At 40.7% G+C, this 23286-nt stretch overlaps 2 protein-coding genes across 5 annotated transcripts in view; both read left to right on the top strand.

Annotated features, from left to right (window-relative positions):
• The window catches only part of LOC131722015 (zinc finger protein ZFP2-like), a 220050-nt gene extending 198377 nt beyond the window's left edge, over nucleotides 1-21673 (top strand). For all 3 annotated transcript variants that reach the window (XM_059015552.1, XM_059015553.1, XM_059015554.1), the window contains exons 2-3: nucleotides 3977-4100; nucleotides 14333-21673. In XM_059015552.1, the coding sequence (XP_058871535.1) occupies nucleotides 14368-16551 (2184 nt within the window). In that variant the 5' untranslated portion in view covers nucleotides 3977-4100; nucleotides 14333-14367 and the 3' untranslated portion in view covers nucleotides 16552-21673. The remainder of the gene's footprint in view (nucleotides 1-3976; nucleotides 4101-14332) is intronic.
• The window catches only part of LOC117965878 (zinc finger protein 501-like), a 628111-nt gene that overhangs the window by 591889 nt on the left and 12936 nt on the right, over nucleotides 1-23286 (top strand). The window lies entirely within an intron of this gene.

The raw sequence follows: 23286 nt of genomic DNA, 5'->3' as shown, positions 1-23286 counted from the left end.
TTATCCGTTCAGACACTGAGGGAGAGCAGAGAGGAGGTGAGAGAGTCTGCATGGAGCTCTACAATGTGTTTATAAACTACAGAGCGCTGTTATATTGTATTATTTTGAAAGGTCCGGGTTGTAGTGTGGTAGGAGCGCGTTGTTTTATCCGTTCAGACACTGAGGGAGAGCAGAGAGGAGGTGAGAGAGTCTGCATGGAGCTCTACAATGTGTTTATAAACTACAGAGCGCTGTTATATTGTATTATTTTGAAAGGTCCGGGTTGTAGTGTGGTAGGAGCGCGTTGTTTTATCCGTTCAGACACTGAGGGAGAGCAGAGAGGAGGTGAGAGAGTCTGCATGGAGCTCTACAATGTGTTTATAAACTACAGAGCGCTGTTATATTGTATTATTTTGAAAGGTCCGGGTTGTAGTGTGGTAGGAGCGCGTTGTTTTATCCGTTCAGACACTGAGGGAGAGCAGAGAGGAGGTGAGAGAGTCTGCATGGAGCTCTACAATGTGTTTATAAACTACAGAGCGCTGTTATATTGTATTATTTTGAAAGGTCCGGGTTGTAGTGTGGTAGGAGCGCGTTGTTTTATCCGTTCAGACACTGAGGGAGAGCAGAGAGGAGGTGAGAGAGTCTGCATGGAGCTCTACAATGTGTTTATAAACTACAGAGCGCTGTTATATTGTATTATTTTGAAAGGTCCGGGTTGTAGTGTGGTAGGAGCGCGTTATTTTATCCGTTCAGACACTGAGGGAGAGCAGAGAGGAGGTGAGAGAGTCTGCATGGAGCTCTACAATGTGTTTATAAACTACAGAGCGCTGTTATATTGTATTATTTTGAAAGGTCCGGGTTGTAGTGTGGTAGGAGCGCGTTGTTTTATCCGTTCAGACACTGAGGGAGAGCAGAGAGGAGGTGAGAGAGTCTGCATGGAGCTCTACAATGTGTTTATAAACTACAGAGCGCTGTTATATTGTATTATTTTGAAAGGTCCGGGTTGTAGTGTGGTAGGAGCGCGTTGTTTTATCCGTTCAGACACTGAGGGAGAGCAGAGAGGAGGTGAGAGAGTCTGCATGGAGCTCTACAATGTGTTTATAAACTACAGAGCGCTGTTATATTGTATTATTTTGAAAGGTCCGGGTTGTAGTGTGGTAGGAGCGCGTTGTTTTATCCGTTCAGACACTGAGGGAGAGCAGAGAGGAGGTGAGAGAGTCTGCATGGAGCTCTACAATGTGTTTATAAACTACAGAGCGCTGTTATATTGTATTATTTTGAAAGGTCCGGGTTGTAGTGTGGTAGGAGCGCGTTGTTTTATCCGTTCAGACACTGAGGGAGAGCAGAGAGGAGGTGAGAGAGTCTGCATGGAGCTCTACAATGTGTTTATAAACTACAGAGCGCTGTTATATTGTATTATTTTGAAAGGTCCGGGTTGTAGTGTGGTAGGAGCGCGTTGTTTTATCCGTTCAGACACTGAGGGAGAGCAGAGAGGAGGTGAGAGAGTCTGCATGGAGCTCTACAATGTGTTTATAAACTACAGAGCGCTGTTATATTGTATTATTTTGAAAGGTCCGGGTTGTAGTGTGGTAGGAGCGCGTTGTTTTATCCGTTCAGACACTGAGGGAGAGCAGAGAGGAGGTGAGAGAGTCTGCATGGAGCTCTACAATGTGTTTATAAACTACAGAGCGCTGTTATATTGTATTATTTTGAAAGGTCCGGGTTGTAGTGTGGTAGGAGCGCGTTGTTTTATCCGTTCAGACACTGAGGGAGAGCAGAGAGGAGGTGAGAGAGTCTGCATGGAGCTCTACAATGTGTTTATAAACTACAGAGCGCTGTTATATTGTATTATTTTGAAAGGTCCGGGTTGTAGTGTGGTAGGAGCGCGTTGTTTTATCCGTTCAGACACTGAGGGAGAGCAGAGAGGAGGTGAGAGAGTCTGCATGGAGCTCTACAATGTGTTTATAAACTACAGAGCGCTGTTATATTGTATTATTTTGAAAGGTCCGGGTTGTAGTGTGGTAGGAGCGCGTTGTTTTATCCGTTCAGACACTGAGGGAGAGCAGAGAGGAGGTGAGAGAGTCTGCATGGAGCTCTACAATGTGTTTATAAACTACAGAGCGCTGTTATATTGTATTATTTTGAAAGGTCCGGGTTGTAGTGTGGTAGGAGCGCGTTGTTTTATCCGTTCAGACACTGAGGGAGAGCAGAGAGGAGGTGAGAGAGTCTGCATGGAGCTCTACAATGTGTTTATAAACTACAGAGCGCTGTTATATTGTATTATTTTGAAAGGTCCGGGTTGTAGTGTGGTAGGAGCGCGTTGTTTTATCCGTTCAGACACTGAGGGAGAGCAGAGAGGAGGTGAGAGAGTCTGCATGGAGCTCTACAATGTGTTTATAAACTACAGAGCGCTGTTATATTGTATTATTTTGAAAGGTCCGGGTTGTAGTGTGGTAGGAGCGCGTTGTTTTATCCGTTCAGACACTGAGGGAGAGCAGAGAGGAGGTGAGAGAGTCTGCATGGAGCTCTACAATGTGTTTATAAACTACAGAGCGCTGTTATATTGTATTATTTTGAAAGGTCCGGGTTGTAGTGTGGTAGGAGCGCGTTGTTTTATCCGTTCAGACACTGAGGGAGAGCAGAGAGGAGGTGAGAGAGTCTGCATGGAGCTCTACAATGTGTTTATAAACTACAGAGCGCTGTTATATTGTATTATTTTGAAAGGTCCGGGTTGTAGTGTGGTAGGAGCGCGTTGTTTTATCCGTTCAGACACTGAGGGAGAGCAGAGAGGAGGTGAGAGAGTCTGCATGGAGCTCTACAATGTGTTTATAAACTACAGAGCGCTGTTATATTGTATTATTTTGAAAGGTCCGGGTTGTAGTGTGGTAGGAGCGCGTTGTTTTATCCGTTCAGACACTGAGGGAGAGCAGAGAGGAGGTGAGAGAGTCTGCATGGAGCTCTACAATGTGTTTATAAACTACAGAGCGCTGTTATATTGTATTATTTTGAAAGGTCCGGGTTGTAGTGTGGTAGGAGCGCGTTGTTTTATCCGTTCAGACACTGAGGGAGAGCAGAGAGGAGGTGAGAGAGTCTGCATGGAGCTCTACAATGTGTTTATAAACTACAGAGCGCTGTTATATTGTATTATTTTGAAAGGTCCGGGTTGTAGTGTGGTAGGAGCGCGTTGTTTTATCCGTTCAGACACTGAGGGAGAGCAGAGAGGAGGTGAGAGAGTCTGCATGGAGCTCTACAATGTGTTTATAAACTACAGAGCGCTGTTATATTGTATTATTTTGAAAGGTCCGGGTTGTAGTGTGGTAGGAGCGCGTTGTATTTGTGAAGCGGCGTGGCTGTGTCAAATTTAACTCGTTATGAAAACATCTAGCGGGTAAATAATGTCTGGCGGTCTCGCAATTTTTGTCGTGAATTTTTTTTTTTTTTTTTTGCTTTTTTCTGTTCTTGAGACAGCGTGCAAGTTAGAGCCTAGCAATCGATGATTTAAAAAAGAGATCAAATATATATTTCAGTATCAAATTATTATTTCACTGACTGCAGTGTGGGTTCAAGTGTACCGTTAAGATTGTAACAGGAGCGGTTTCCAAAGCGTGAATCCTGAGCACATCCCATTGTTTTACACTTACCTGAACAGGCATGGGAAACTGGCTTTCTATCCCGCTTAATCTTGTATTGATCCGGGTCCTGTCATTCCCGTCGTGCATCTGTGTGATGGACAGTTTTGTTCCCGCTCTTTCCACTGCAGTTCTCGTGCTGTAATCGTGCCCCCCCCCCCCTTCTCCCTTCTCCCTTCCCCCTTCCCCCCCCTCCACTCCCCCCTCCAAATAAACGGCCTCTTCCACAGTAACCTAATCTGTATTCCTGTAATCTCATAGTGCTGTATACATCTGTGAAAGTGAACCGAAGCAAATAATATATGAATTGTGAAAGAAAAAATCTCTGCTCTCCTTGAACTAAACTAAACATTTCAACACATTTTCAGATTTGGAGTGGCTGGTAACGGCTCTCACCTGAAGAGCAGAAAGGACACATTCACTGAGGAGACGGTCAGAGCGAGTGACTAGAGCACTAGAGCCGTGCTGCACACCCCACTGACAATACCTGAAGTAAGCGTCTCTCTCTCTATTCATTCAACTTCAATCAGCTTCATACTGGGTTTATATTGTCTCATTGTAACTGAGTGTGTCAGAGCAGTCAGTGTGTTACTGGGCAGGATTGTAATTGTGTGCAATGCTTTGTTTATTATTGTGACATTGTTGCTTAATATTACAGAAAGAAATGTGTCTGAAAGGCTAAGAGTTTAGCACAAGAATGCGCGTTACAGTACAATTAATCTCTGTTATTATCACAGATTAAAAAGGGCTGTTCACTTGCTTTTAAATTAATTTTTTCAGTAGATCTCTTTTCCATGACTCATTTCCGACTGTTTCTTAAGTGAACAGTACTGTGCAAGTTATTGCTGTACACACAGAGGTGCCTCAAATCAATACTATGCAAGTTATTGCTGTACACACAGAGGTGCCTCAAATCAATACTATGCAAGTTATTGCTCTGCACACAGAGGTGTCCTCAAATCAATACTATGCAAGTTATTGCTGTACACACAGAGGTGCCTCAAATCAATACTATGCAAGTTATTGCTCTGCACACAGAGGTGCCTCAAGTCAATACTATGCAAGTTATTGCTGTACACACAGAGGTGCCTCAAGTCAATACTATGCAAGTTATTGCTCTGCACACAGAGGTGTCCTCAAATCAATACTATGCAAGTTATTGCTCTGCACACAGAGGTGCCTCAAGTCAATACTATGCAAGTTATTGCTCTGCACACAGAGGTGCCTCAGATCAATACTATGCAAGTTATTGCTCTGCACACAGAGGTGCCTCAGATCAATACTATGCAAGTTATTGCTCTGCACACAGAGGTGTCTTAAATCAATACTATGCAAGTTATTGCTCTGCACACAGAGGTGCCTCAAATCAATACTATGCAAGTTATTGCTGCACACAGAGGTGCCTCAAATCAATACTATGCAAGTTATTGCTTTACACACAGAGGTGCCTCAAATCAATACTATGCAAGTTATTGCTGTACACACAGAGGTGTCCTCAAATCAATACTATGCAAGTTATTGCTCTACACACAGAGGTGCCTCAAATCAATACTATGCAAGTTATTGCTCTGCACACAGAGGTGCCTCAAATCAGTAATTGCAGTAACATTCTAAACAATTCGCCTTGTTTTTAATAAGTAAAAGCATTATAAGGACAATTCCATGAAAGTGCCACGGCCATGAAAAAAAAAAAGTTGTATTTATCAAAAGCATCTCTCCCTGTATTTGTACTGAAGGGTGTGTGTCAATGCAGGCTGTATTATTATTGCTCTCTTTGTGCCTTTACAGGCATTTAAAATTACTGTTAAAAAAGCAACATTTTCAGAAGTCTGCCTTCCATACACTGTAGCTATCAATGGTAGATGAATGTTTTAGTCACACATTTGTAAATAAGTCACATTTTGACTCTGGGTATGTAATACCAAGTTGTTATTATTATTGTTATTTAATTCTTAGCAGATGCCCTTATCCAGGGCGACTTACAATTGTTACAAGATATCACATTATTTTTTTTACATACAGTTACCCATTTATACAGTTGGTTTTTACTGGGTTAGCAATCTAGGTAAAGTATCTTGCTCAAGGACACAGCAGCAGTGTCCCCCACCTGGGATTGAACCCATGACCCTCCGGTCAAGAGTCCAGAGCCCTGACCACTACTCCACACTGCTGCCCAGTTACTAATATTACATTTTCTTGGGATGAAGGAAAATATTTTAGTGATTCAAAATAATGGTGTTTAAATTAAACCAAATGTCACAGCCATCACATTTTCTTGGTAAAGTTTACATAAAAGATGGATACTACATTATATATTTTGTTCAAACTTTCTCTGCAAAGCTAATTTTTTAAAATGTATGTTCTGGAATAAACATGTTGACCCTTTCTAATAGTAAGTGCCCAGATTAGCGTCATGGACGTGACAGTTCTGGATGTGACTAGTAGTAAACTTGATGAGATTGCAGAGTAATCCCATGTCTTATCATGCACAAGCTAAATATTAATTGAAATCACTGAAGGGCACCAGAGCACATTGTCATGAGACCATATAAACAGATCTCAAGACCAAACAATCACGTCGCTCATCTTAATGGGGATTAAAGTGTTTTCTGTCATCTGCTGGTCTTACATTTTTGTGTTCATGTTAACGCCCCTCCATAGTAAAATGTTAAAATGACAGTTGGTGGCAATGTGCTGAAACACGCACATTTCATTGATTTACTGTAAGATCAACAAAATACAGGTACCTTTAAACTGCAGTCTCATCGTGTTAGTTCAGTCACTTCATTCAAAGCACTTGCATTTCACTTTACATCTCGTTATTATAACCATTCAGGACGCACTTCAAGAAGCTTTTATTTCTTATTTCTGTGCCAGTTTACATGTTTTATTTAATAATAGGGGTGCTCTGATAATCGGGAGCCTGTCTGCATGGCACCGATAAGAGGAAATAAAAACACACACACTCGTCTATCTGCAGTATTTTAGCCGATAATGTACACCCATATACATGATTGAATTTCATCCAGCACAGAATTTAATGTTTGCTCAGGCATGCTTACTAATGATGCAAGAACATTGAGACACTCATTTTCCCAGTGCTGTGTAACGTGTGATCACCCTGCAGTAAATAAGTCTCTAAAGAGCCGTGTTTGGATTTTTAATATCTGAAGACAACAATAGGATAGCGAGTTGTGTGCAGAACAGACTTGATGCTGCATTAAATCCAGCGATGGACTGCGAGTAGAATATTATTCTGATGCTTTAAAAAAAAAAAATAGGTTGAATCCTAAATAACACTGATTGTTTAAAATAATAATAATAATAATTATAATTATTTGTAATTGTGTGTCTTGCTCAATCTCATTGGTTGCGGGTGTATTCTGTGGCTTTTTGAAGCTGTAATTGATCATTGTGCTGTCTTGTTTAGTAACTAATTCAAGTTTGACTGAATTTTGTAAGTGGTTATTTTCATGACATGTTTTTGATGAAGTGAACAGTTTAAGCTGTGCTTCATTTTGAAGCAGTGTATGCTTACAATAAGAATGTAACGGCCGCTGTTGTAGTTCACATTGTCTAGACTGAGTTTCTTTTCTACTGTACAGTACAGGTAGAGGTTATGATACGCAGTGCTAGACAGCAAGTGGCTATACAAGTTCATGTCACATTGTAGATGTTTTTTTTCTACAGAATTGTTTTCACTTGTACAAATGCAAAGTGTTATTTTTGTGTGACTGTTGTAAAACAAATGTATAAATTGCTGTCCAGCACACAGTATAATACTACGTTATTCTTTGTATTCATTTTCTGAAGTAAATGCAACACGTAAACAATACCTGTTCATTTTAACATTCATAATTGTAAAACAGTTTCAATTTGGCCCTGGGTCTTGTTCTAGTAGTTTACAATAGCTTACATGCACTGTCTATTATTATCGGTATCGGCCGATATGGGCAGAGAACCATCGACTATCGACATCGGACAAGAAAATCTTTATCAGTGCACCCCGAATTACTGAAGCACTTCATGACTGTCACGACATTACTTTATACTCTGAATTACTGCAGCACTTCATGACTGTCAGCACATTACTTTATACTCTGAATTACTGCAGCACTTCATGACTGTCAGCACATTACTTTATACTCTGAATTACTGCAGCACTTCATGACTGTCAGCACATTACTTTATACTCTGAATTACTGCAGCACTTCATGACTGTCAGCACATTACTTTATACTCTGAATTACTGCAGCACTTCATGACTGTCACTACATTACTTTATACTCTGAATTACTGCAGCACTTCATGACTGTCAGCACATTACTTTATACTCTGAATTACTGCAGCACTTCATGACTGTCAGCACATTACTTTATACTCTGAATTACTGCAGCACTTCATGACTGTCACTACATTACTTTATACTCTGAATTACTGCAGCACTTCATGACTGTCAGCACATTACTTTATACTCTGAATTACTGCAGCACTTCATGACTGTCACTACATTACTTTATACTCTGAATTACTGCAGCACTTCATGACTGTCACTACATTACTTTATACTCTGAATTACTGCAGCACTTCATGACTGTCAGCACATTACTTTATACTCTGAATTACTGCAGCACTTCATGACTGTCACTACATTACTTTATACTCTGAATTACTGCGGCACTTCATGACTGTCACTACATTACTTTATACTCTGAATTACTGCAGCACTTCATCACTGTCACTACATTACTTTATACACTGAATTACTGCAGCACTTCATGACTGTCACTACATTACTTTATACTCTGAATTACTGCAGCACTTCATCACTGTCACTACATTACTTTATACTCTGAATTACTGCAGCACTTCATGACTGTCAGCACATTACTTTATACTCTGAATTACTGCAGCACTTCATGACTGTCACTACATTACTTTATACTCTGAATTACTGCAGCACTTCATGACTGTCAGCACATTACTTTATACTCTGAATTACTGCAGCACTTCATGACTGTCAGCACATTACTTTATACTCTGAATTACTGCAGCACTTCATGACTGTCAGCACATTACTTTATACTCTGAATTACTGCAGCACTTCATGACTGTCAGCACATTACTTTATACTCTGAATTACTGCAGCACTTCATGACTGTCAGTACATTACTTTATACTCTGAATTACTGAAGCACTTCATTACTTTATACTCTGAATTACTGCGGCACTTCATGACTGTCACTACATTACTTTATACTCTGAATTACTGCAGCACTTCATGACTGTCAGCACATTACTTTATACTCTGAATTACTGCAGCACTTCATGACTGTCAGCACATTACTTTATACTCTGAATTACTGCAGCACTTCATGACTGTCACTACATTACTTTATACTCTGAATTACTGCAGCACTTCATGACTGTCACTACATTACTTTATACTCTGAATTACTGCAGCACTTCATGACTGTCACTACATTACTTTATACTCTGAATTACTGCAGCACTTCATCACTGTCAGCACATTACTTTATACTCTGAATTACTGCAGCACTTCATCACTGTCAGCACATTACTTTATACTCTGAATTACTGCAGCACTTCATGACTGTCAGCACATTACTTTATACTCTGAATTACTGCAGCACTTCATGACTGTCAGCACATTACTTTATACTCTGAATTACTGCAGCACTTCATGACTGTCAGCACATTACTTTATACTCTGAATTACTGCAGCACTTCATGACTGTCACTACATTACTTTATACTCTGAATTACTGCAGCACTTCATGACTGTCAGCACATTACTTTATACTCTGAATTACTGCAGCACTTCATGACTGGGTAGGGCCGCAGTGTGGAGTAGTGGTTAGGGCTCTGGACTCTTGACCAGAGGGTTGTGGGTTCAATCCCCAGTGGGGGACACTGCTGCTGTACCCTTGAGCAAGGTACTTTACCTAGATTGCTCCAGTAAAAACGCAACTGTATAAATGGGTAATTGTATGTATAAATAATGTGATTTCTGTATAATGTGAAATAATGTATAATGTGATATCTTGTAACAATTGTAAGTCGCCCTGGATAAGGGCGTCTGCTAAGAAATAAATAATAATAATAATGACTGTCAGCACATTACTTTATACTCTGAATTACTGAAGCACTTCATGACTGTCAGCACATTACTTTATACTCTGAATTACTGCAGCACTTCATGACTGTCAGCACATTACTTTATACTCTGAATTACTGCAGCACTTCATGACTGTCACTACATTACTTTATACTCTGAATTACTGCAGCACTTCATGACTGTCAGCACATTACTTTATACTCTGAATTACTGCAGCACTTCATGACTGTCAGCACATTACTTTATACTCTGAATTACTGCAGCACTTCATGACTGTCAGCACATTACTTTATACTCTGAATTACTGCAGCACTTCATGACTGTCACTACATTACTTTATACTCTGAATTACTGCAGCACTTCATGACTGTCACTACATTAATACTCTGAATTACTGCAGCACTTCATGACTGTCAGCACATTACTTTATACTCTGAATTACTGCAGCACTTCATGACTGTCACTACATTACTTTATACTCTGAATTACTGCAGCACTTCATGACTGTCACTACATTACTTTATACTCTGAATTACTGCAGCACTTCATGACTGTCACTACATTAATACTCTGAATTACTGCAGCACTTCATGACTGTCAGCACATTACTTTATACTCTGAATTACTGCAGCACTTCATGACTGTCAGCACATTACTTTATACTCTGAATTACTGCAGCACTTCATGACTGTCAGCACATTACTTTATACTCTGAATTACTGCAGCACTTCATGACTGTCAGCACATTACTTTATACTCTGAATTACTGCAGCACTTCATGACTGTCACTACATTACTTTATACTCTGAATTACTGCAGCACTTCATGACTGTCAGCACATTACTTTATACACTGAATTTTTTGTCATAAAATGTCTGCTGCAAATAAAGTAATTTTTGTTGTAGAGGGAAGAAAGAAAAGAGACGAGTGTTCCGGCCCTTTGTTTATATTATTTTTGTTGTAGATTGAAAGAAAAGAGACGAGTGTTCCGGCCCTTTGTTTATATTATTTTTGTTGTAGATTGAAAGAAAAGAGACGAGTGTTCCGGCCCTTTGTTTATATTATTATTTGTATTATTATTGTTCGCAGTGCGGACGAAAAGCCGCCGCCATTATTTGATTTTAAAACCTCGTGAGGATGCATGGCTGATCAGCTACTGATTATTTAACAAGCTGACAGTCACGCATCCTTACTAAACTCATGCAGACTGTGGCTGAGGGGTAATAAGATAATTAACAGCTAGTTAACCCCTCGTCCAGAATATAAACGCCTCCAGCTTTCCTTGTTTGGAGTGGTGTAGAACGAGTGAGGAGTCAGGAGGTAAGAGAGAATTCAAAGTAAACAATTGCTATACGTTCTGGCTCTAAACCAGCACGATACTCGTTTGTTTGGCCAACGTGCCCCTTTGTTTTGTTTAAGTCTTTTATTTCCTATTGTTTAATAAATGAACTGAACGCCGTAGCGTTTCAGTGTTGCCCCGCCAGTACCTGTTTGTTTTGGTTTTGTGTTTCTGGTCTGAAGTCATGCACTGCAAGCCATCTTGTTCACAGTCTCCTATTTAAAATAACACATCTGCAATCATTTCAGTTTTGAATGCAGAAAATATCTATAAACAGATGTGGCAATGAATTAACAAAGTGAAGTGAAACAAGTCAGAGTTTTAGCTTTAAAACTCCTACATAAGTTGAGTTTTTTTGTGCATTTTCAAATTAACAGTAGAACCGCCGAAATTTCTGACTAGTTACAACCGCACAGCGGGTCATTAAAACAGCTTCGATATGAAAATGAAAAACAATCGGATACAACTTCATATTTTTATTTATGAACACCATACAGCTGTCTAATTAGTACAATCCACACAGACACTTTTCAACGTTACCAGTGCATGTACCACACACTGCCTGTTCACAACGGGCGCAGGCTTCCAGTGTTTTGTTTCTGTTGCATTTAGCAGCCTGGCCTTGTCTTTTCCTCCGTGTGCCAGTGGCTGCAGCGCTGGCTGAAGGTTGAGGGGCATTTGCAAGCCGGATTGCACTTCTCTGATCAAAATGTTTCTGCCGCAGCTCCAGGGCTAGCTGCAGAATGAAGTTCCTCCGGGAGATTGTGTTCCCGGTGCACTTCTTGTACAAAACAAAAGCCAGGTCCAAAACATTATAAAAAAAAACAGCCACAGGTCACCTGCGAGAACCACCTTTGATAGAATACTGCCGTGCCCTTTGATCAAGTACATCCACACCATACTCCGTTGTGTTGTAAAATGAAACACTCTCTGGCTTTCGTTTGGCATCAGTCCTGATGGTCACTGATTTATGAAGAGAGCTTAAAATAATAATAATAATAATAATAATAATAATAATAATAATAATAATAATAATAATAATAATAATAATAATATATGATGTGTAGAATGACTTTCATCAATGTTTCAAGCACTCAGCAGGATTATAATAGGCATTTGGATTGCAATGTTTTACTGTTCTGTATTTAACATGCATCTTTTTGTAAATGGCCCCAACATTTAATCTCAACCTTGTGGGATAAGCCATTACAAAGAAACATTTCAATAATAATGTCTCATATAAGCGTGTTAGTGATATGAGCGAGTTTCTGAAAATTTGCTCAGTGATTGAATTTCCTGCAAAGGGTGAAAGTGCTATTTTAATGATATTTCTGTAAGTTTCAGTAGTTTGACATGTACAAAAGCAGCAGACAACAGTTACATCATTATATAATAATTTGATTGTTAGGGAACTTGTAAATAAATGACCTACCTGCTTGAAAAATCATACTGTTAGTTGGATGGGAAAATGTTTATTTGCATGTAAATCATTTTATTATGTGAAGATTGGAAACCATTCGGCGATCACAAGTACAAGCTTACCAGAAAACAAAATATTAACTGTTGTGAAATATTCATAGGATAAACATCACAGATGACTGTCCAATCAAAATGCATTTCACTAAAGCCCCAGGCCATTAGAAATACCTTTTATTATGAGGTGCAGCATTTCAGTATCTTAGGTTTCAGTTTAGATGACTGGTATATACCATGATTTTAAAGTGCAGTGTTACTGGAGAGCAGACTAAATTGCTTCAGTGCCAGGAATGCTTACTGACTGTGGCAGTGTGGTTTGCAGTGTACAGGTGCAGCACTGATGCGGTGTGGAATTATCACACAGAGATTTGTAATCCAGTTGGAAGTGACCAAATAATGATCCCCGGCATTACGCAGCAATGTGCAGTGCATGGGGTAAATAATAACGGGTTTGCAGTACCAAATAATAAACAAGTATCCCTCCCACAATGTACAAACACGGTCACCAGTCCTGGGTGCGTGCTGCAGTGCTCGTGGTGGGTGATCCGGTTTATTGCTGACAATAGTGCAGTGCTGTTCCGGGTTTTGTGCTGGCCCTTGGCGACAGCTCCGGAATGTGTTGGCCGTCTATTAATGCAACAAGCAACAATTATAGACAAACCAAAACAAACACTCGCGATAAGTTATCACGATACAGCACGGGTCCATCCTGGTTATTTTCTCGTAACCAAAGCGAAGGAAAAGATTGCGTCTCTCCATCGCCTTTTATGCCGTCACACGTGACCCCTTGGTAAACGAGTGCAGCCGCCCCTCCAATCTCCCACATTATTTCCCTTCCATGTCGATGAGTTAATTAACCGGAGTTCTGCCCCCTTTCTAGCTGGCCATCTTCCCTTGAACCCTGGGAAAGAACTGTCGGGCCAGCCCGTCCAAGGTACTACTCTGTTCTCGCTACTTAGCGCACTGACAGGTCGGGAGGGAGATTTACCAACAAGAATCACTGTGTTGACAGATCTATCTGATGTTGATTTCTTCACATTACGCAGCCATCAAACAATTTGGTGTAAAATGATTCTGATACACAAGCTGATAGTCACGTTCTGTCAGTCCGACCTCAAACAGGTAGAATGTTCACCGGAGCGGAAGGGTTGAAAGCAGCAGGAGATGGTGCCTCCCTTCCAAATCGAGGCAGATCATTCCACACCTGTGGGGCTCTGAAGCTGAACGCTCTGCCACCTGCCTGCTTTCTCTGTGTCCTTGGAATACTTGTCATGGGCAAGAAAATACATGGGAGTTACTGTTTACATTTCCATGTGAGACGAGTTGTCAGACAGATGTGTAAATGAAGACAATAACACCTGTTTCTTGAAACGTCTGATTTGCTCGTTTTCAATGCTCCGCTCCATTTCTGATGACAGAATGAAATCTTAATTGGCACGGAACGACCACCTTGAAGTAGAAACACACAAGTGACTCAAATGACAGGCTTGCTGTTGATTTAAACACTTCCGCCTCTGTGTTCTGGGAGGGGAAATGTCTTCACACAAGGGGTCGATATGATGTCATCCGGCACGCACTGCAGTTCAGGGGCTATGTACGCACGCATGAGGCCAAAGCCAGCCTAGGTGTGTGCTCAAGTGTAAACAGGGGCTCAAATGATAGGACTCTTTGAATCTGATTAGAGCATAAGCCAGTCCAGGCCCGAGCTGTAAGTGTAAACACACTGATAGAGAACAGATCGTAATACTTCATTTCATTTTCTGTTTTCAGGACTGCCTTATCCAGGTGAAAGCCAAGGAACAAAGATGGAGTTGGTACCTATCTGCATTAAACAGGAGATGACTGAACTGGAACCTGTCCACATTAAAGAAGAGACTGAACCGGAGCCTGTCCACATTAAAGAAGAGACTGAACTGGAGCCTGTCCACATTAAAGAAGAGACTGAACCGGAGCCTGTCCACATTAAAGAAGAGGAGACTGAACTGGAGCCTGTCCACATTAAAGAAGAGACTGAACTGGAGTCTGTCCACATTAAAGAAGAGACTGAACCGGAGCCTGTCCACATTAAAGAAGAGGAGACTGAACTGGAGCCTGTCCACATTAAAGAAGAGACTGAACTGGAGTCTGTCCACATTAAAGAAGAGACTGAACCGGAGCCTGTCCACATTAAAGAAGAGGAGACTGAACTGGAGCCTGTCCACATTAAAGAAGAGACTGAACTGGAGTCTGTCCACATTAAAGAAGAAGAGACTGAACTGGAGCCTGTCCACATGAAAGAAGAGACTGAACTGGAGTCTGTCCACATTAAAGAAGAGACTGAACTGGAGCCTGTCCACATTAAAGAAGAGACTGAACTGGAGCCTGTCCACATTAAAGAAGAGACCGAACTGGAGCCTGTCCACATTAAAGATGAAGAGACTGAAGTGGAGCTTGTCCACATGAAAGAAGAGACTGAACTGGAGCCTGTCCACATTAAAGAAGAAGAGACTGAACTGGAGCCTGTCCACATTAAAGAAGAGGAGACTGAACTGGAGCCTGTCCACATGAAAGAAGAGACTGAACTGGAGTCTGTCCACATTAAAGAAGAAGAGACTGAACTGGGGCCTGTCCACATGAAAGAAGAGACTGAACTGGGGCCTGTCCACATTAAAGAAGAGACTGAACTGGAGTCTGTCCACATTAAAGAGGAGACTGAACGGGAGCCTGTCCACATGAAAGAAGAGACTGAACTGGAGCCTGTCCACATGAAAGAAGAGACTGAATTGGAACCTGTCCACATTGAAGGGGAATCTGTTGACTTGTTTAAGGATACAGAAAATATATCCTGGCCAAAGATATCACATCAGTGTAATGAATGTGGGCAGAGCTTCAGCCGACCAGGAAGCCTAAAAACACACCAGCAGATTCACACTGGAGTGAAGCCGCACCACTGTACTGAATGTGGAAAAAGCTTCCGTCAGTTAGCAGTCCTAAAAAGACACCAGCGACTTCACACTGGAGAGAAGCCGTATCACTGTACTGAATGTGGAAAGAGCTTCCGTCAGTTAGCAGTCCTAAAAAGACACCAGAGACTTCACACTGGAGAGAAGCCACACCACTGTACTGAATGTGGGAAGTGCTTCAATGCGTCAGGAAGCCTAAAAAGACACCAGCGACTTCACACTGGAGAGAAGCCGTATCACTGTACTGAATGTGGAGAGAGTTTCATGGAGTCAGGAAGCCTAAAAAGACACCATCGATTTCACACTGGAGAGAAGCCGTATCGCTGTTTTGAATGTGGGAAAAGCTTCACTGACAAAGGAACACTAAACAAACACCAGCGAATTCACACTGGAGAGAAGCCGTATCAATGTACTGAATGTGGGAAGTGCTTCAATGCGTCAGGAGGCCTAAAAAGACACCATCGATTTCACACTGGAGAGAAGCCATATCGCTGTTTTGAATGTGGGAAAAGCTTCACTGACAAAGGAAAACTAAAAAAACACCAGCGAATTCACTCTGGAGAGAAGCCGTATCACTGTGTTGAATGTGGGGAGAGCTTTAGTCAGTCAGGAAACCTAAAAACACACCAGCGACTTCACACTAGAGAGAAGCCATATCAATGTACTGAATGTGGGGAAAGCTTCACTAACAAAGGAAAACTAAAAAAACACCAGAGAATTCACACTGGAGAAAAGCCACACCACTGTACTGACTGTGGGAAGAGCTTCAGTGTGTCAGGAAAACTAAAAATACACCAGCGAATTCACACTGGAGAGAAGCCGTATCACTGTCTTGAATGTGGAGAGAGCTTCAGTGAGTCAGGAAGCCTAAAAAGACACCAACGCATTCACACTGGAGAGAAGCCGTATCACTGTGTTGAATGTGGGGAGAGCTTTAGGCAGTCAGGAAACCTAAAAAGACACCAGCAAATTCACACTAGAGCTAGCCTCCCTCCCTCTCAGTCCCTCACCTCTCCACCCTGCTTGTTTGAGTGTGTGGAGAGCTGACTGATTCCTTGTCTCTCTCTCACCCTGCAGTAAATGAAGTGGGTCCCCAGGAGTGAGAGCCAGAGACACTGAGAAGGGGAGCGTGTCAAACTGAAGGAGACAGACCCATTCTTTCAGAATGAACTGCATTGGAAATTAATCTCACTTATCATGCTGTGAGGATTTATGCCAAGCTTGTTTCTGTGAACACATTAAACAAAGATGCCAAAAACACATCATATTTTTAAAATACCATTACTGTACCAGTGTCGGTGAGAAAAGAAGTAAATTATTTAAAAGAATCTAAAACTAAAACTCTCTTCATGGGTGTGGCAGCAGTGTGCCCTTCATATTACTAGAATGGCCTCTAAGCTATTGCACCAGTGCAAGCACAAGCTGAAACAACCTTTTTTTCTTTTTTTTATTTCACGTGGTGCAAACTTTGCACTGGAGCAAGTGCTGTTTTGGGTTTGAATGAACTTGACTGCTTTGAGTGTTTAAAGGGCACATACAGACCTTTTATTTTATTGTGTTACATGTTCCCATGTGTTTACGTAAGGTGTTTATTGTTTTCATTTTTTTATACATTTTGACCACTTTTTTAAACTTTTAAATTGCATTCCCTGCCTCAAGATGGCTTCCCATGTACCTACATGGACCTCTCAGAACTACATTTCCCATCATCCTCCTCCTGCTCACATATGTAACTGAGATGAATTTACCAGTGAGCAGGAGGATGATGGGAAATGTAGTTCTGAGAGGTCCTTGAGGCAGTGAATGCAATTTAAAAGTTTAAAAAAGTGGTCAAAATATAAAAATAAAACAACAAATTAAACAATACACACACCTTCCGTAAGCAGTTGTAGCAACACATGGGAACATGCGACACAATCAAATAAAAAGGTCCTTATGCACCCTTTAAGTACTGAGAACCTCCAAGCTTGTTGTATACTGGAGCCCTGCTTCAATGCAGTGGGATTGAAATACAATTCCTATCATTTTTATTGTGTAAATTGCTGTGTGTGCAATTATGACAGACCCACAATATTAGAGCTGTATAAATATACTGTAAAGCATGAAAGGTTTGCAAGTAAAAGATTCATAAAAGTTGCATTTACTCAAATCTGCAATACATACATGCTGCAACATTACCATTATTACTACATTCATAGTTATACAGTTTATGAATAATTGATATAAACAATCTGCAGAATGAAGTTGCCTCAGACTGTTTGACAGTAACAGAGCTGGTGCTTTTGTGGAATCACCATTAGCTGTTTAATCCTTTGGGCAAAATATGGCTTGTTTGCTTGTATTTTGTATCAGTATGATATCATTAGAGTGACAATGCAGTACATCCAAAGGCAGGCTTAGTTATTTATAAAGGATTTCATTGACGTTGAGTTTGAGTTCCTGTATGTTTTCCAGTATCTGTGTGTATAAAGGGCACATTATTATGTTTCCATTACCTCTGTATGTAAAAGGTTTGTCATTGTTTAAACTGTCAATGATTCCTGAGATACAGATCTGCAATGGAACTGAACAAACCCAAGGGAGACATTGAAAAAGGGGAAGATGCTGCTGTTTGTGGTGAATATTCCCTGAATATAATATTAATACATGAAAGTGTATTATAAATGTAACTGGACAGATTAATGAAATCTCTGTGTCTTGAAGAAAAAGGGCTCCTTTCCTGCAGACACACTGAACTGTGTGACCCCTGAACTAGGTGAGCAGGGCTGGGTGGCATCTGGACTGGATTAGGCTGAAAGGACAGTTGAATTCTGTACAGATAATTCACAGCGGCAACAAGAAGCGGTTTGACGCGAGGAAGACATAAAGCATCGATGTCCTAGCGGAAAAGGACATTAAACATCAAAGGACTGAGTTTTAAGGTGCAAGATGAACAAATGACCAATGCAGATAGCAACCTAGCATAGAGAAATGCTATAAATATTCAAGCAAAACTAAACATGTTGTGCTCCACTTTGATTGCTAAACCAATTGCTGTCACTCTGCTATGCCAACTCCGGGACTGTGACTGAGAACACGACCCAAAAAGGGAAGGCAAGCTAGTAAACGAGCAAATGCAGAGAGACTGAGTTTGCTGTAAGCCAGTATAGTTCCAGTTGCGTTTTCCTCTCATGAAACTAAATTAATTAATTGTAACACTATCACGTACAATTGAAATGTTAATTGTTTAGTTTGCACACCTTGTGTGTGAAATAACGTTTTAGTGAAACTTGATTAAGTAACAATAAGTAATCTATCTCATAGTTGGATGAAGAATGTATTTTAAAGTAATCTTGCTATATCGTTAAACAATTTACTATTAGTAAGCTTTAGTGTGATCTATTGTAAGATTGTCTGACCCATTTCAGTTTAGGCTGTGTGTGTGTGTGTGAGTGTAAGCAGTGTCATATTTCACTGGTCCTGCTAGCTGCTTTAACGCAGGCTGAGAGCTTTGACTTTATGACTGTTATGCTTAGAAAACCAAGAGATTGACTTAATGACTTTTGTGATTTCTGTTTAATATTTGTGCTCTGAATACAATACTACTATTGATGAAACATTCCTTGTGTCTAGAGTGTGTATGTGGGTTCATAGTAAATCCTCAATCGTGTAAAACATCAATTAAATAGGTTTTATAAGAGAACTAATCAATCTAGATAAAACTCTAAACTCTCAATTATAGAATTGTTCTTAGAGGCTTTGTGAAATGAGAAATGGGATTACCTCTGTGTCATGGAATTCCTTTGCTAGTGTCTCATGATGTAAGCCCTGGAGTGTGGGCTCAGTCTTCATGAAATGAGAAATGGAATTCCTTTGCTAGTGTATCATGATGTAAGCCCTGGAGTGTGGGCTCAGTCTTCATGAAATGAGAAATGGAATTCCTTTGCTAGTGTCTCATGATGTAAGCCCTGGAGTGTGGGCTCAGTCTTCATGAAATGAGAAATGGAATTCCTTTGCTAGTGTATCATGATGTAAGCCCTGGAGTGTGGGCTCAGTCTTCATGAAATGAGAAATGGAATTCCTTTGCTAGTGTATCATGATGTAAGCCCTGGAGTGTGGGCTCAGTCTTCATGAAATGAGAAATGGAATTCCTTTGCTAGTGTCTCATGATGTAAGCCCTGGAGTGTGGGCTCAGTCTTCATGAAATGAGAAATGGAATTCCTTTGCTAGTGTCTCATGATGTAAGCCCTGGAGTGTGGGCTCAGTCTTCATGAAATGAGAAATGGAATTCCTTTGCTAGTGTCTCATGATGTAAGCCCTGGAGTGTGGGCTCAGTCTTCATGAAATGAGAAATGGAATTCCTTTGCTAGTGTATCATGATGTAAGCCCTGGAGTGTGGGCTCAGTCTTCATGAAATGAGAAATGGAATTCCTTTGCTAGTGTCTCATGATGTAAGCCCTGGAGTGTGGGCTCAGTCTTCATGAAATGAGAAATGGAATTCCTTTGCTAGTGTCTCATGATGTAAGCCCTGGAGTGTGGGCTCAGTCTTCATGAAATGAGAAATGGAATTCCTTTGCTAGTGTATTATGAAGTAAGCCCTGGAGTGTGGGCTCAGTCTTCATGAAATGAGAAATGGAATTCCTTTGCTAGTGTATCATGATGTAAGCTCTGGAGTGTGGGCTCAGTCTTCATGAAATGAGAAATGGAATTCCTTTGCTAGTGTATCATGATGTAAGCCCTGGAGTGTGGGCTCAGTCTTCATGAAATGAGAAATGGAATTCCTTTGCTAGTGTATCATGATGTAAGCCCTGGAGTGTGGGCTCAGTCTTCATGAAATGAGAAATGGAATTCCTTTGCTAGTGTATCATGATGTAAGCCCTGGAGTGTGGGCTCAGTCTTCATGAAATGAGAAATGGAATTCCTTTGCTAGTGTCTCATGATGTAAGCCCTGGAGTGTGGGCTCAGTCTTCATGAAATGAGAAATGGAATTCCTTTGCTAGTGTATCATGATGTAAGCCCTGGAGTGTGGGCTCAGTCTTCATGAAATGAGAAATGGAATTCCTTTGCTAGTGTCTCATGATGTAAGCCCTGGAGTGTGGGCTCAGTCTTCATGAAATGAGAAATGGAATTCCTTTGCTAGTGTATCATGATGTAAGCCCTGGAGTGTGGGCTCAGTCTTCTCTGCTGCCTGCTTGTTCTCAGTGTGTGAGTTCAGCTGCAGTTCCAGTGTCCTGAGCTGGGCTTTGAACACACTGGGGACGCAGCTGAGAACAAGCCAGACCCACGACTCAGGGATTTTGTTTTAGATCAGATAACAAGATGAGAAACCTTATACGCATAACACTGTTTTATTGTTTTTACATTTTTTTTCTATGAATTTATTAGGACTCTGAATCTCTTTGCATTCATTGTGTTGCAATTTAGACATTTTCACTTTACGTATTAAAAAGCACAGATAAGTCTATTAGAAATAGACTACAACTCTGGCTAAAGGTTTTGCCTCACTCTGTGGAATGAACTAATTTTGCTTCATAAATTCGAATGAAATCTGCTGAATAATGTTACATGAACACATTGAATTACACACTGCTTTGTAGTTTTCCATATACTGAATGAAAAAGTGACATTTTGAAATCTATGATGAAGTACTGTACTACTATTATGGCATCCAGTAGACACTTGTGATATCCTTGTGTAGTTTCTTTGATTTCACAATGTTAAATAAAAGTTCTGAATTATGTTCATATAGTTGTTTTTTTTGTTTTGTTTTTAACTATACCAACAAATTCTAGGTGATGCTAAACTTTTGTCTGAGCTCTACATATAAATCAGCACTGCCATTACAGTAGAATGTTTAAAGCTTTATATATTGTGTATCAATTGCATTCTATAAGACAGTGTGAAGTGTAGATCATGCTATTAAAAGAGAACACCTTTACACATTTCACTGTTCAGAAGCCACTAATAAACTTTGCATTGATTTTACACTGAACTGTTGTGAAGTGTTTTTTCTTTATTGCTTTACTGCTCGGCTCCACTATTTGTGCTGCCTGTCTAGGAGAAGAGAAGTCTATTAATCCAAACAGCATGCAGATTGATTTAGATTGGATCAGGAGCAATGGATCCTCAAACAGGTTTGCACTGTACAGGGATGTCATGCATGCGGAAATGGGAAAAACAACAAACAAAATCCAGCATTACTTTAAAACATTAAGGTCACAGAAAATGACACCACTGCAGAGGTGCTTCATGTGGAGCAGCTTTGAGGTGCTTCATGTGGAGCAGCTTTGAGGTGTTTCATGTGGAGCAGCTTTGAGGTGTTTCGTGTGGAGCAGCTTTGAGGTGCTTCATGTGGAGCAGCTTTGAGGTGCTTCATGTGGAGCAGCATTGAGGTGCTTCATGTGGAGCAGCTTTGAGGTGCTTCATGTGGAGCAGCTTTGAGGTGCTTCGTGTGGAGCAGCTTTGAGGTGCTTCGTGTGGAGCAGCTTTGAGGTGTTTCGTGTGGAGCAGCTTTGAGGTGTTTCATGTGGAGCAGCTTTGAGGTGCTTCATGTGGAGCAGCTTTGAGGTGCTTCATGTGGAGCAGCTTTGAGGTGCTTCATGTGGAGCAGCATTGAGGTGCTTCATGTGGAGCAGCTTTGAGGTGCTTCATGTGGAGCAGCTTTGAGGTGTTTCATGTGGAGCAGCTTTGAGGTGCTTCATGTGGAGCAGCTTTGAGGTGCTTCATGTGGAGCAGCTTTGAGGTGCTTCATGTGGAGCAGCTTTGAGGTGCTTCATGTGGAGCAGCTTTGAGGTGCTTCATGTGGAGCAGCTTTGAGGTGTTTCATGTGGAGCAGCTTTGAGGTGCTTCATGTGGAGCAGCTTTGAGGTGCTTCATGTGGAGCAGCTTTGAGGTGCTTCATGTGGAGCAGCTTTGAGGTGCTTCATGTGGAGCAGCTTTGAGGTGCTTCATGTGGAGCAGCTTTGAGGTGCTTCATGTGGAGCAGCTTTTGGAAACACATTTAGAAGCACACTTCTAGAGATTGATTACTAAAATATGTATTTTATTTTTAATCGAATGAGGGTCAAGTGGTACAAACAGTAACATGTAACAATAATAATCCTGGTTTGTTAACTTTAGTGTTTCGTTGTATTGGAACCCAAGGGCTGAAGCTGAAATGTATAGAAGGGGTTCAGACTGATACAAATGAACAAGGAAATGTCACTCACACTAACAAGGACCATATTGGAAAAGGAAACATAATGACACCACAGAAATCTAATAGCGGTGTTATTAATGTCCAAGAATAAACTGGATTGCTGGACTGCATTGAAAAAAATAAAAGTAAAAATTCTGCCATCTACTGGTCACTTTTATGAACTGATTCAAATATTAAATTCAGAATCTTTAACAAAAAAGCCACATTTGTATTTGAACTGGTTTCTCCTTAATATGTTTGAAATAATGTTTAAATATACTTTCAATGAAGTGTACCTTTGTTTCCTTCACTAGTTTTATTCTGCTGGTATCATTTAAAACACTGAGGGAGACCTCAGTTCCAAACTCGTGCTGTGGAGCGTCACACAGGGTTTTTAATATTCCTGCGTGAAAGAAACATGTTTTTATTTTGCTACGGGATATCTGGTGCTACACGAGTTATAATAAATACCAGTTTACAAGCCTTGCTTTCACCTGGGGGGTGAAATTGTCCCCTCCCCTTGAACGACTTCTTTCACAGTATCTTAAACTGTGTTCTTGTAATCTCATAGTGCTGTATACATCTGTGTAAGTGAAACGAAGCAAATATATGAATTATACAAAACA

Source organism: Acipenser ruthenus, chromosome 50 (genome assembly GCF_902713425.1).
Source record: "Acipenser ruthenus chromosome 50, fAciRut3.2 maternal haplotype, whole genome shotgun sequence".
Classification (NCBI taxonomy): domain Eukaryota; kingdom Metazoa; phylum Chordata; class Actinopteri; order Acipenseriformes; family Acipenseridae; genus Acipenser; species Acipenser ruthenus.
The sequence above is the reverse complement of the archived record's forward strand: the minus strand, read 5'-3'. Positions and strand labels throughout refer to the sequence as shown.